The 15,223-nt window shown below is 43.0% G+C and overlaps 1 protein-coding gene across 1 annotated transcript; it reads left to right on the plus strand.

The window, feature by feature from the left end:
- Positions 1–1,227: 1,227 nt before the first annotated feature.
- LOC121591414 (ATP-dependent DNA helicase PIF7-like) lies at positions 1,228–4,376 on the plus strand. The gene is made up of 2 exons (XM_041911876.1): positions 1,228–3,485; positions 4,364–4,376. The coding sequence occupies exons 1-2, from the start codon at positions 1,228–1,230 to the stop codon at positions 4,374–4,376; spliced, it is 2,271 nt and encodes a 756-aa protein (XP_041767810.1).
- Positions 4,377–15,223: the final 10,847 nt, after the last annotated feature.

The following is a 15,223-nucleotide window of genomic DNA, read 5'->3' on the forward strand; positions in this document are numbered from 1 at the left end:
ACATCCTTACGGTGAGGTTGGATGGACGTTCGGCATTCCGAAGGCAGCACGAAAAGATAACACTCATTCTGCGCTCCGCTGTTGAAGAATCAGCTGACGTGATAAACGAGCAGCCTACGGGATCTTCCCGACAGATTACTCTTCGCGAGTACGCCGCATATTGGATGTGCACATGGGCAGGAGAAATGTCTCTTATACATCGTGCTGGTCGACTGATGCAGCAATACGCAAGTTGATCAGTGCTGCAAAATAGAAGAACAGCGGCTTAAATATCATCGCGACCATCAAGCCCAGCTGCGTGCTGATGCCTACTCTGGCATTATGGACTTCGCTGGACTAGCAGACCAGCAACTACATGGCGAACCAATTGGAAATCACAGAAACCTTGGCCAGGCAGGAACGCGTATTATTCTCGCACCATCTTTCCCCGGTGGCGACCGATTCATGCGGGCACAATATCAAGATTCAATGGCGATTGTGCGAGCGATCGGAAAGCCTGACCTGTTTATAACGGTCACTTGCAATCCCAAATGGCCGGAAGTGACTGAGGCTCTTCTTCCAAGGCAGCAAACCGCAGATCGTCCTGACCTTACAGTGCGTGTTTTTCGTTTAAAATTAAAAGCTATTTTTGAAGATCTGTCGGCAGGAGTGCTGGGACTCGAGATTGCGCGAATACACGTTATTGAATTCCAAAAGCATGGCCTACCGCATGCACACTGTTTGATAATCCTCGGTGACACGGACAAACCACGGTCGGCGGCGGATTACGACCGTTTGGTTTCGGCTGAAATTCCGGACCAAGCGAACGAGGAGTTATACGAAACAGTGAGCAAGTGTATGATGCATGGACCTTGCGGTAGATCGAATCCTCAAGCACCTTGCATGAAGGATGGCGTTTGATCGAAGCGGTTCCCTAAGCAGTATACCAAGGAAACGCGTCAGGCCGAGGACGGATATCCCGTGTATCGTCGCCGCAACGATGGACGCAAAGTCGTCGTTAAGAGAGTGGAATTGGACAACCGGTATGTGGTGCCATACAATCCATGGCTTTGCCATAAGTATAACTGCCACATTAATGTGGAAATATGCGCATCGGTGGCCAGTATAAAATACTTGAACAAGTATTTGTTTAAGGGTTGCGACCATGTAGCATTTTCCACTGACACGCAGTCATGCGATGAAATTCAACAGTATCAGGATGCACGATACATCTCAGCCTCTCAAGCTATGTGGGTTATATTTGGTTTTGAGATGCAGGCCAAAACGGTGACCGTCGTTCAATTGCCCATACATCTGGAACACCAACATCGTTTCATGTTCCAGCCAAACGAAAATGTAAATTCTGTGTTAGAACGAGGTCATCATACCATTTTAACGCGCTTTTTCCAGCTGGCAGCAAATGATCCTGGCGCACGGAATCTAACGTATCAAGAAGTCCCAATTTACTATCGGTTTGATAAACCCACTCATCGATTGCCATGGTACAACGGACCAGGAATGCAATGGGTCTCACGCATTAGAGAGTTCTGTATCGTGGTTGGTCGAATGGTGTACTGCTCTATGTCACAAATGGAACGGTATTGCCTACGATTGTTGCTGTGCTACCGCAAAGGTCCAACTTCATTCGAGGACCTGCGGACTGTCGACGGAACTGTGTTTGCGAGCTACCAAGAAGCAGCAACAATGGCTGGACTATTTCAAGACGATCTCGAATGGGATCGGGCCATGCAAGAAGCCGTCACATTTCAAATGCCTTCCCAGTTGCGCAATTTGTTTGCAGTTATCCTTTCTCAAGAATTGGCACAGAATCCTCGCCGCCTATGGGACACATACGTAGATCATCTGTGCGAAGACTTTCATTGGCAGCATCGTGACCGCTACACATCGGAAGAATCTGATCAAAATCGTATACTGCGTGCACTGGAACAGGCTCAGGCTCTCCGTCTAATCGAAAAATACTTACGGGAAAGCACACCATCAAAAACGCTCACCAGCATCTCGGGTATGCCACAGTTAGCCGATTTTCACCATTTTATACCAATAGATCAACTACTGTCCGATCAAACCAGTGTCAACATTCACATAGATGCGGAGCGTTCGTACTCCATCAACACGCTTGACGAAACACTAGCATCGTTGCATCTGCTAAATGTCGAACAGCGTTTGGTATACGATGTCGTAACAGCAGTGGTGGATCGTCACGAATCGGAATTCGAAGGCTTACCCGAAGAACATCGCAACCTGTTCTTCTTGGATGGACCAGGTGGTACCGGAAAATCATTCCTTCTAGAGAAGATTCTGGCTTATACGCGCCGCCAGTCAAAGATTGCCCTTGCTGCAGCCTCAAGTGGTATCGCAGCGTTACTCTTGACGGGAGGTAAAACGGTGCACTCGACCTTTAAGTTACCTCTGGCACTTGACGAAAACAGTACGTGTAATATACCCGTACAATCATCCCTTGCGAACCTGATGCGGCAAGCAGCACTCATCGTCTGGGACGAAGCCTCGATGAGCAGTCGCTACGCTCTTGAAGCTGTCGACCGTACTCTACAAGACATCGTGGGTGTGCATAGGCCGTTTGGCGGTAAGGTCTTGCTACTCTGTGGCGATTTTCGACAGATTCTTCCAATCGTCCCGAAAGGTACAGATGCACAGGTTATCCAGCAGTGTTTAAAAAAGAGTGCATTGTGGGAGCAATTTAAGGTATTGAGATTGCATGTCAATATGCGCGTCCAAACTGCATCAACCGCGCGGAGTGCAAACGATCTACAAAACTTTACCGATTTCCTTCTCCGCATCGGTGAGGGTCGCCATGCTACCTTTCCGGGGTTGGATGCATCTTTTGCAAAAATTCCCCGTGATATGGTATTACCTCGCTCTGCCAGCGTTGATGACAACGTACGAATATTGATTAATCGCGTCTTTCCGGATATTAGACAATATTTCGAACATCTGAAATATTTTACGGACCGAGCTATTCTCTCTCCGAAAAATGTTGATGTAACCGCAATCAATAACTGCGTACTAGAACAACTACCTGGGCCAGTACAGGAATATCTTTCGGTAGACGCGTTAGTAAATCCAGAAGAACACGAAACGCTACAGATACCGCCTGAATTCCTGCATTCAATCAACTTAAGTGGAATTCCAGTTCATTGCTTGCGATTGAAAAAATATACACCAGTTTTGCTGCTTCGTAATTTGAATACCGAACGTGGGTTGTGCAATGGAACGCGTCTGCTGGTCATCGAAATGAAACCGCACTGCATACACGCTCGAATCTTAACCGGCAAACGACAGGGAGATGACGTACTATTACCACGCATTTTATGTGACAGCAACGATGCGAATATTCTGTTCCAAATTTGCCGGAAACAATTTCCGATTCAGGTATGCTTTGCGATGACAATTAACAAGGCGCAAGCCCAAATAGCCAGCTCGTACTTTATAGCTGATTTAGGGCTGTTTAACGAAAAATCGTTCCGATGTCGTACTTTGTGGCTGATTAAGAGATAGACGGTACTTTGCGGAACTAAGGAGCTTTTTAACAGGCACATCGTACTTTTTGGAACTTTGCGGCTGATTAGCACTATGTGTAGGGTTCATGGTGGAACTTGAAGGCTTGTTAAGAGTGTGTATCGAACTTGGTGGAACTTTATAGCTTTTTAATGCATGGCATCGGTACAAGGTGGATCTTGTCAAAGTGTCAAAGAGAGACGCCGTCAATCATCTCATTGCTGCTGTACAAGTTAGATAAGTTAATTAAAGAATGAATATTGAGTGAAGTGATTGTGAATTATCAGTAAATTGTGTAAAATTTTGTGTAATTCATCAATACAAAAGTTTTAAAAATATACATATGTGTTTAAACGAAACAAATCTTGTTGTTTATTTCATCGATGACGCTTGCTTAAAAATAAAACACACAGAAAAATAATCCCTGGCATCGTGGCATAAGGAAGCTGCTTAGGCGCTGTTTGAAAGACCCACATAGAACTTTGATGCTGTTTATCTACTGCAAAAGGCGAATTAGAGCAGCGATCTTTAGCGTGCCAAAATGAGCTGCTTAAGCAATTCTGGCTATTTGGGAGGCCAGTCCTTGCAACATCTTGGACTGTACCTACCCACGGAGGTATTTGCACATGGGCATCTGTACGTCGCACTATCACGAGTCACATCCCGACAAAACGTGACGGTTATGATCGTAAATTCGGAACGTGATGATCAAGATGGTGTTGCGGCGAAGAACGTAGTGTACCGAGAAGTAATAGGCAATTGAAGGGCTGTTTATGCGGTAAGCAAATTCATATGATGTTCATACAGATAAGCAAATATGAATCATTTTGTTATTGTACTTTAACAGGTACACCGATTGAGGCTGTTGTTGCAATATAGTGTGCCACTATTAACAATAATGATGCCTAGAAGTAAACGTTTTTTCATGATTATTTCTATCGATCAATACAGATAAAGATTTATGTAAGAATTTTATTAGGCAAATAAGCTTACTGCCTCATATCAAATAAAGTAAGTTAAGTTGTTTGTTTTCGTCTTCGTGTGTTGGTTTTGTGTCTTCGTCTTTAAAAACCGTCAAGTTTGCTCGGAAAATATCATGACAAACTGCAAAATACTGCACCTGTGTACACACGAAATCAAATAGGAAGTGCTTTATATTCAAGAACAAGAAACATAAGATTGTTAACTACCGTGCTAAACCAAATGATAGAGATGAAAACCGATTATAGATCATGCAATGCGTAATGAAACATAGGTTCTTAACATAAGCAATATACAGGATTCACGCGATGACAACGATATTGGTAAACATTTAACTGTCATTATCATACAACGCATCGGATTATTCGTATCAATGCTATAAAAAAGCAGCATCGCAGACTTATTTAGGAGTCTACTGATATAAAATTTGAGCAGTAATTTTTGTTTTACTTTTTTATGTTATTTAGCGTAGCCCTGTAACCGGGCCAAATTAACTAGTCCTATAACAAATTTTACAAAAAGGTTCTCATTTTCAATCTCTCACTATAGAGCGTTACTTTTTCACTCTATAGTGAGACGATGTTGGTTAGTGAGTTGATGTTAGGTGCGGATAGCTTGGATGATTTTTGCACCATGTTGGTTTTCTTGCACACTTTGCACCGACATAGCGATTCATCGATGTAGGCGTGGGACAAAAAAACGACAACCATGTTTACCTCAAACAAACATACGAATATCGTCCATATGTATGTAAAGTTGTGTAATATGTATGAAGTGATCTAAATAGCACAAAGATGAAATAAGTACAGGTAAGTTTCAAATTAATTGCAGCAGCTTCCCTGGTATATTGGTACGGGTAACCAGTGGATCGTGCGCCACCACCAGACTAATATCGTTATTGCCTGTGTCGCTGGCGGTTAAAATAATTAGTTTACTAGGTCGCGGTAGCCATCCGGTCGATCAACCGATCGAAGACGGTTTGGCTGCGTTAGCCTTAAAATAAATAAATAAAATAATAATAAACAATGCTGCGAGCACGCGCACGATCGGTGGTCGATCGGCATGTTGTCAACGCAGCATTTTAGCAAGTAAGAACAATAAGCATGTAACCATTTAGGTATGAATAGGTAAATTTTATGGTAATAAAGTGTCAGTGTTAACCCTACACCCTTTCGATCACAACAGTCACTCGGAGGTTATCTTCCAGTGTGACAAATTGGTGGCTCCAGAGAGGAATAGATCAAAGGGAAATTTCACTCCGGAGTTAAGCTCCGTGTGTGAAATAAAGGCTAGCATTCACCAGCCAGTGTTACTCCGAGGTCAGCCTCAAGTGTGACAATCACAGCCAAAAAGACGAGTTCCGTGGAAGAATAGCCACCCTCTCGCAACACCAAAAGACGAGTTACGTGGAAGCATAGCCACCTGCTCGCAACCCACAAAGACGAGTTCCGTGGTACAATAGCCACCCTCTCGCAACCAACAAAGACGAGTTCCGTGCAAGAATAGGCACCCTCTCGCAACACCAAAAGACGAGTTCCGTGGAAGAATAGCCACCCTCTCGCAACACCAAAAGACGAGTTACGTGGAAGCATAGCCACCTGCTCGCAACTTACAAAGACGAGTTCCGTGGTACAATAGGCACCCTCTCGCAACCAACAAAGACGAGTTCCGTGCAAGAATAGGCACCCTCTCGCAACACCAAAAGACGAGTTCCGTGGAAGAATAGCCACCCTCTCGCAACACCAAAAGACGAGTTCCGTGGAAGCTTAGCCACCCTCTCGCAACCAACAAAGACGAGTTCCGTGCAAGAATAGGCACCCTCTCGCAACCAAAAGACGAGTTCCGTGGAAGAATAGCCACCCTCTCGCAACCAACAAAGACGGGCTCCGTGGCACTCATCACCGGAAGAGGTCACCCTCCTGCACCAGGAGACGAGTTCCGTGGAATTCAGCTGAAGAAGAAGCCACCCTCTCGCAACCATCAGACGACGAGCTCCCGTGACTCCCGCGACCAAAGGGATCACCCATTCGCATCGAAGTGAAGACATCGAACCACGACACCAAAGGCGACCTTGAACCAGCTGATCACCGACCGGCCTAAGTCCAAAACAACAGAGTCCAGCAGCACTCACCAGCGGCTTAAGTCGAGCACCAGAAGACGAACAAGACCTAACCGATCACCAGCTACACCCAGCAGAACACCACTCTCCACCCCGCGACGACCTCCCCGGCGTGACGATTGCCGGCAGCAACAAAAGCGAACCCATCGCACCTAGGGCGAACTTGATCCAGCGCAGCGGCAGTATTCTGCATCAGCAGATACCGAGGTGAGTCATGGAATATAAATATAAGGTTAATCCGAACGGTAACTGCTGGTTATGTACACGAAAGAATGAGTGGGGAAAACTCATCGGTTGTTATATTTGTGATAGGTATTTCCATAAGGAATGCTTAAAATTAAAGACAATCCCGGAAGAGTTTACATGCCCAAAGTGTGAAACATTATTCGGGAAAAAAGAAGCAGAGATTAAATCAATTCAAGAGGAAGCAGAAAGGCTTACTAACGAAAATAATCTACTTGAAAAAAAATTAGCAGAGATAGAGGAGGGAAAGAAGAAGCTCTTGCAACGCGTAGAAAAAATACAGGAGGAACAAAGGAATGCCGAAACACGAGTAGAACAGATATCAACTGAGAAGGAACAATTCAAAAAATTAGTAGACGAAAGAGATGCCGAAATTAAGAATCTCACTTGGCATCTGAAAGAGCTTATCGAAAAGGATTCAGTAGCAGAAGAAATTCATAAAGACCTACAGCTGGCTCCACTTTCTAGCACGAGTCAGCACACGGTCAACAGTTTGATTGAGCCTTTGAGACAAACCACTAAGGAAATATCGCAACCGACTCCTATTAAGGAGAGGAATTTAGAGATACTAGAGAACCACGAAGGACAAAAGCTCGTCGCACTTTCCAGCACGGATCAGCATATGGCCAAAAATGGATACAATTTAAATGAACTCTCAGAACAAGCCACCCAGGCAATATCTCAAGTTGCTACCGCTACAAACGTACCCGAGAAAAGGATAAAAACAAATTTAGACCAGCCAAGAAATGATAGCCCCGAACTAGAAAGACAATTAACAGAGATAAAAAACGGATCGAAAGTTTGAGCAAAAGCAGGTTCGATGAGTCTCCTACTACACCAAATGCACCCCCACAAGTCACAATTGTTCAACCTTCAAGTGAGATGGGGATACTAACCGCTACCTTGAACAAAATGGTGATGGCTATGAACACCTCAAAAAATTCACTACTGGTATTACCAAATTTTGATGGTGTTCAGAAAGAGTGGCCAAAATTTCGATCGATTTTTTACGAAACAGCCCAAACAGCTGGATTCACGCGCTTGGAGAACCTGAATAGGCTTCAAAAGCACCTGAGGGGAGACGCGCTAAAAGCCGTCAGCTCTTTAATACACGATCAAAACAATTTGGATAACATAATGGATAGACTGGAAAAGTTATATGGGAACCCTGACGTCATTTACGACGCTCTTCTTGCAGATTTAACAAACGCTAAGGAACCTACGCTTGAAACACCTAGTACGTTCATTGACTTCACGAATGCCTTAAATAATTTGATTAGAAATATGACCTTGCTGAACAGAGAGGAATATTTAAATGACCAGCGACTCCTAAGAGACCTAGTCTCAAAACTTCCCTCAAGCCTACGAAATAACTGGCTAATAGAAAAATCTTGCTGTGCAACCTTAACACTAACCGACTTAGCTGAATGGCTCAAACCCACAGAAGAGTTGGCCATACTATTATAATCAAGAGATCTTGGTTCTAAAAAGTCTGCTAAAATGAGCCCCATCCAAACAGCAAACAGACAACAGTTTAAGGACAAATGTCTAAATTGTAATAAACAGCACAAAACCACCGAGTGCAGAACTTTACTGGCAAACTCTGCAGAACAAAGATGGGCTATTTTAAGAGGTAAGGGAATATGCACTAATTGTTGCAGATTAACGAACCATACCTCCTACAATTGCAAATTTCCACCACAGTGCAATGTCTATGGATGTAGAGAGAAACATCACTCTATCCTCCACGCACAAACAGTTCCGAAAAATTATGATCAAGCTAGAAGAGTCAATTATCACTCAAGCAACAAACAACTCTTTTACCAGATCGTTCCTGTTACTCTGAAAAACGGCGAAGTAGAAGTAAATACATTTGCCTTTATAGATCCAGGGTCATCTACAAGTCTTATACTTGATGATGTAAAAAATCTCTTAAAGGCGGAAGGCCCAAACAAACCTCTCACTCTTAGCTGGACAAACGGTGAGGTCCAAGATGAAAACGAAAGCCAGTCCATTGCCATTCAAATTAGGGGAAAACAAGGGAAAACTTATGATGTAAGCAACGTACGCTCGGTGAAGCATCTCGATCTGCCCACACAATCAATAGATGCACAACAGTTAGCAAATAACTACAGCCATTTGTGCGATGTGGGAATTGACAGTTATACAAACGCAACCCCCACTATTCTCTTAGGTTTACCTCATGCGTACATTACCAGAGGAACTTCACCTCGTGAAGGCGAACCGGACGAGCCAATCGCACACCACACTCGGTTAGGCTGGGTACTGTTCGGTGGACATGATAAAAGGGATAGAGAATGCAACCTGTTTACCATGATCGAGAAACAGGAAGAAGACGAAAAATCATTAAGACAAATGATGAAGGAATATTTTTCCACCGAGGAATTTGGGGTAAAGGTTACCCAAAAATCCCTGGTTCCAAAGAAAGACGAGTTAGCGTTAGGCATTATGCAAGAAACGCTACGCTACAGCAATGGACAATACGAGATTGGTCTTCTTTGGAAGGACGCCAACGTCGTACTCCCGAATAGTTACGAACAGGCTTTAAGAAGACTAAAAACTCAAGAGAGAAAGATGGAGAAGGATAGCGAACTCAAAGGATGGTATCACGCCAAGATCAGAGAATATTTAGAAAAAGGGTACGCTCGTGTAATAACACCATACGAGCTTCTAAGTACGAATCCTAAGATAAATTATATTCCACATTTTTCTGTGGTAAATCAGAACAAACTAGACCCAAAACCAAGGCTAGTGTTCGATGCAGCGGCAAAGAACCAAGGAATATCCTTAAATTCTATGCTCTTGTCAGGACCTGATGCCACAACGTCCTTGTTTGGCGTAATAACACGATTCAGAGAACATACTATCGGAGTTTCAGAGGACATCAAAGAAATGTTCCATCAGGTCAAGATACGAAAAGAGGATCAGTGTGCCCAAAGGTTCTTGTTTAGAGACACGCCCGCTGACCCTCCACAAGTATTCACAATGGAGGTAATGACCTTCGGCGCCACCTGCTCTCCTGCATGCGCTCAATATGTAAAAAATCAAAACGCATTGAAATACAAGGAACAACACCCAGGAGCGGTGAAGGCCATAATAAATAACCATTACGTAGACGACTATTTAGATAGTTTCCCTTCGGTCGAAATAGCTTTGAAAACGATCCACGAAATCAACCAAATACATGACAGAGCCCATTTTTTTATGAGAAATTACTTCTCAAATTCAAGAGAGGTAATAAATTCTCTACCGGAGGAGCGTAGGTCATCTAAAGACCTACTAAAAATCTCAGATAAGGAACATACCTTTGAAAAGGTTTTGGGTTTGTACTGGGATACCCACAACGATGTTTTTAGATACAAAATTAAAGACGAATTTAAAGATCATTGGAATAAGAGAGACATGCTCTCGTACATAATGAAAATATACGACCCACTAGGCCTGATAAGCAACTATCTGATTGAAGGGAAGATAATGATGCAGTCTCTATGGAAAACAGGGCTGAATTGGGATGAAAAAGTTCCCCCAAAAATAAAAACACAATGGGACCAATGGATGAAAAAATTAATAAATGCCAGTGCCGTTGCAATCCCAAGATGCTATGCATTAAGGGAACAATGTCTAACAAGGGAGCTACACGTCTTCGTGGACGCTTCAGAACAAGCTTTCGCGGCCGTGGCATACCTACGAACAATATATGCCGACGGTGTTAACGTAGCTATAGTTGCAGCGAAAACAAGAGTTGCTCCCACAAAACCGCTTTCAATCCCCAGAGTAGAACTACAAGGAGCAGTGCTAGGGACAAGACTTAGCGAAACAATAAAGAAGGAGCTAAGGTTACAAGTTTCCAAAGAATTTTTTTGGACCGACTCCAAGACGGTCCTTGCGTGGCTAAACTCAGAACCCCGCGATTATAAGCAATTTGTTGCAGTACGAGTAGGAGAAATTTTAGAAGTAAATTCACCTTCTCAATGGAACTGGGTAGCATCCGCAGAAAATCCAGCCGACGAGGCAACCAAAATCTATCATGGACCTTCAAAATGGTTAAAGGGTCCTCAATTCCTGTGGGAAAGAGAGATTAACCCATCAGTGTTGACAACCACTGAAGAACTCAGACCCGTACATGCCATAAGAAAGGTCGAAAAATTGGATTGGAACGTCATAAATATTGAATGGTGCTCGGATTGGGCTAGGCTAAAAAGATCAGTGGCAGTCATGCTAAAATATTTAGAATGGTTAAGGGTAAAGAAAAATTCATCGCAATTCTCTAAAACAATTGACAAAACTATCTTAGATAAAGCAGAAAGACTGCTAATTAAAAAGGCACAGTGGGAAAGGTTTGGACAAGAGATCACAAATCTCACCCAAAAAAATCCCGTAAACAATAACAGCGCCATACGCGGGTTAAACCCCGTTCTTGATGAAAATGGTCTTCTGCGATCTAAAGGAAGGCTAGAGAACGTTAAATTTTTACAATATGATACCAAAACCCCTATAATTCTACCAAAAGGGCACCATATAACTAGTCTGATCCTAAGTAACTATCACCAAAGATATTACCACAAAAAAACAGAATCAGTACTAGCAGCCGTAAGGCAAAGGTTTTGGGTGGTAGATTTAAGGGCTACCCTAAAACGCGTAGTCAACAATTGCCAATATTGCAAAAATATGCTTGCCAAGCCAAACCCCCCAATGATGGCCCCGTTGCCAAAATGTAGAACAACCCCATACGTAAAACCATTCACTCACTCTGGTGTCGACTATTTCGGCCCCTTATTAATAACAATCGGAAGAAGAACAGAAAAACGCTGGGGCGTGTTGTTCACGTGCTTAACCACGCGTGCAGTACACATTGAAATAGCAACGGACTTAAGCACTGGGTCATTTCTAATATGTCTTAAAAATATGCAACATCGAAGGGGAAAAATCAGTCATCTGTATAGTGACAATGGCACAAATTTTGTCGGGGCCAGCAATGAAATGAAAAGATTGAAGGAAAAGTGCGCCTCAGACGGTATCGAATGGACATTCAATCCACCAGGTGCGCCACACTTTGGCGGCGCTTGGGAGCGACTCGTAGGGGAAATCAAAAGCTTGCTCCCAATTGAAGAAAGCTATAAGGAAGATGAACTAAGATCTATACTAACGGAAATAGAGTTCATTACGAATAATAGACCTTTAACTCATATACCCCTCGACCGCGAAGACGACGAGCCATTAACGCCTGCTCATTTTCTGATAGGTTGTTCAGGCGAAGCCGAGCCTAACATCATAGACATCTCAAAAGCTGAGGCTACTCGAGCCGGTTGGAAGAGATCCCAGTTCGTGATCCAACGCTATTGGGACCGTTGGGTAAAAGAGTATCTTCCAAATCTGTCAAAACGAGGCAAATGGGCAGACCCAGCTAAACCTCTATATATTGGAGATATAGTGACGTTCCCGGACGAGCAAAGAAAGGGCCGCTGGATAAAAGGTAGAATAATAAGTGTGAACGTGGGCAAGGACGGGCAAACGCGATCCGCTAGCATAAAGGTAGGAAACTCAATACTTACAAAACCAACAATAAAATTGGCACGGCTAGACGTAAAGGGAAATTTCTCAAATTGGGGTAAGAAACGTAAGGTCGATATTAACTTCGTTAAAGAAAGAGCAGCTGAGCTGTCGACACATCCAGCAAAGAAACGCCAAACGAGAATAAGACCGGTACAATGGTACACTTACCAATCATAGTAATATTAGCAATTTTGGGTGCTGCGACAGGATTTTCTGTTGCACCGATCAATCAATCAGGATTATTTTTTGATCATCAAGGAACGCTCTTACTAAAAAGGGGGATATGGGAGACCAAACTCCATACAAGAGTCTACCCAAAAAGAGACTCAGAAATACTGAGGAAAATAGAGGAAAATTTAGACATAGCTTTTGATAAAATTAATGTCACTGACCCAAAGCTCTTCCAAATTAAAACAATACTTAAAGGAAATTGTGACCACGCTCTACAGTTGATGTCTGAAACTATTAAATCAAGAACTAAACGATCCAGCGGAGTTTTCGGCATTCTCAAAGATTTTATTTTTGGAGGAGACAGCATTGACGAACAACTGGCATTGTTTAGGGTCTCGGAAAATGAGAAGATGTCTCACATATCCGATTCCTTGAAACTGACCAACCAACAGCACGAAAGGTTAGCTCATTCGATTGATGACCGCATCAATCAAATTCATGAAGGGATCAGTATAATCGAAAAGCAATTTAGCGAGAACAAAATGAATGTTCTTACGAAATTTACATCAGAAACAATTGCAACAGCAAACATGTTAACTCAGGGCATAATAAACAAGTACACAGAAATGAAGATCAAACCCCTTAATCCAGATGATGAGATAAAAATAGTAAACAAAATCATGATAAAACTGCCTACAGGATATATCGTTTTACAAGATAGCATATCCAAGAATATGATAATTTTAGACGATGAGATAATAATACTAGTACACAACACTATAGTATTAGCAGATAAGTACGAAATGTTTCACGTCATCCCGATTCCAAATATGAAAACGAACACAATCTTCAATGTAACACACGACGTAATAGCTATCAATGAACATAGTTTTCTATATCCAACAAAACAGGAGAAAATTAATGCAACCCACAGCATTTCCGCCGATATATTCATACAAAGAAAATTAGATTGCGTAGCGTCAGCATTTTTCCATTCTAAAACGAATTAATCATGCCACACAGAAAGGTTAGGAAAGACGTACACAGAATTATATGAATTAAGCAAACCTAATAGCATTTTATACTACACTTCCGATCCAAGCAAGATCTACATAAATTGTAACAACACTAAAACAAACCCGTATGAATACGCAGGCATAATCACTCTTTCGCAAGACTGTAACATTCAAACGACAAACGGGGAAATTAACCCGACCTTCGAAGTCAAGACCGAGGTCTTTCGTACGTTTTTTAAACCAATAATAGGAGACCTTCCGCAAGGTAATGAAAAAAATAACAATAACAAAGAAGGAGAAAAAACAATCAGCTTCATACTGATAGGCTTAGGAATTGCAATAAGCAGCAACTTTATATTAATCGTTATTATTATTTCCCTGGCAATGCGAAAACACAAAACCGTAACGATTCCCAAACCGCCACCGATCGATGTCACGACAACAAAAGACACAAAATTGTAACCCCTTAGCAGGAATTATGGGGGCGGGGATGTCGCTGGCGGTTAAAATAATTAGTTTACTAGGTCGCGGTAGCCATCCGGTCGATCAACCGATCGAAGACGGTTTGGCTGCGTTAGCCTTAAAATAAATAAATAAAATAATAATAAACAATGCTGCGAGCACGCGCACGATCGGTGGTCGATCGGCATGTTGTCAACGCAGCATTTTAGCAAGTAAGAACAATAAGCATGTAACCATTTAGGTATGAATAGGTAAATTTTATGGTAATAAAGTGTCAGTGTTAACCCTACACCCTTTCGATCACAACAGTCACTCGGAGGTTATCTTCCAGTGTGACAGCCTGCATGCTGTACTGTTGATGTTGGGATTGCTGCAGGACGAAACCAAAATAACCAGGACCCTACAGGAAGCAGTCTCATTTAAAATGCTCAATTATCTGCGTCACATATTTACCCTTATATTGTCTGAGGAAGTGTCCCAGAATCCTCTCTTATTGTAGCACGCAAACGTGAACCGCGTTTGTGAAGACTTTCACCGGCAAAATCTGGACCGGTACTCCGTTGAAGACTCTGAGCAGAAACGGCTGATGCGAGCTGTCAAGCTCCTCAAAGCGCTGCGACTCATTGATCAGCACCGGCGCGAAATGACGCCGCAGAAGAAGCTGACGATGTTTCCGAGCCGCAGTTAGCCGACTTTGTGCAAATGTGCGACCAAACCTGCTACAATCTGCCTTATGCTATCGATGTGCGGAGCCTTATGGGAGCACTCTTATGCTATCGATGTGATGAATCACATATTAGCAAACGTGAACCGAATGAATAACGAACGGTGTACGATGTAGTTACTGCAGCAGTGGATAGCTACGGTTTGACTTAACAATCTATCCTTGATGAACCTGGTGCCACCGGGAAGCCGGCACCGGGAAGCTTCTGCTCAAAACTATTCTTGCGTACACGCGACGCCAATTAAAAAATTGCAATCGCAGGGGCTTCGAGTAGAATTGGTGCTCTGCTGCAGACCGGGGGACGTACGCTACACTCTTCATGTAAGCTATCGCTCAACCTGGACGCTAACAGTTCCTGTAACATCCGTGTACAGTCAGCACAGTCTGAATTGATGCAACAGGCTTGATCGTTTGGTT

The sequence above is a fragment of the Anopheles merus genome, chromosome 2L, assembly GCF_017562075.2.
Source record: "Anopheles merus strain MAF chromosome 2L, AmerM5.1, whole genome shotgun sequence".
Classification (NCBI taxonomy): Eukaryota; Metazoa; Arthropoda; class Insecta; order Diptera; family Culicidae; genus Anopheles; species Anopheles merus.

Bases quoted from the DNA above. Each gene is read 5' to 3' on its own strand.
- LOC121591414 (XM_041911876.1), top strand. From the start codon at position 1,228: ATGTGGGTTATATTTGGTTTTGAGATGCAGGCCAAAACGGTGACCGTC.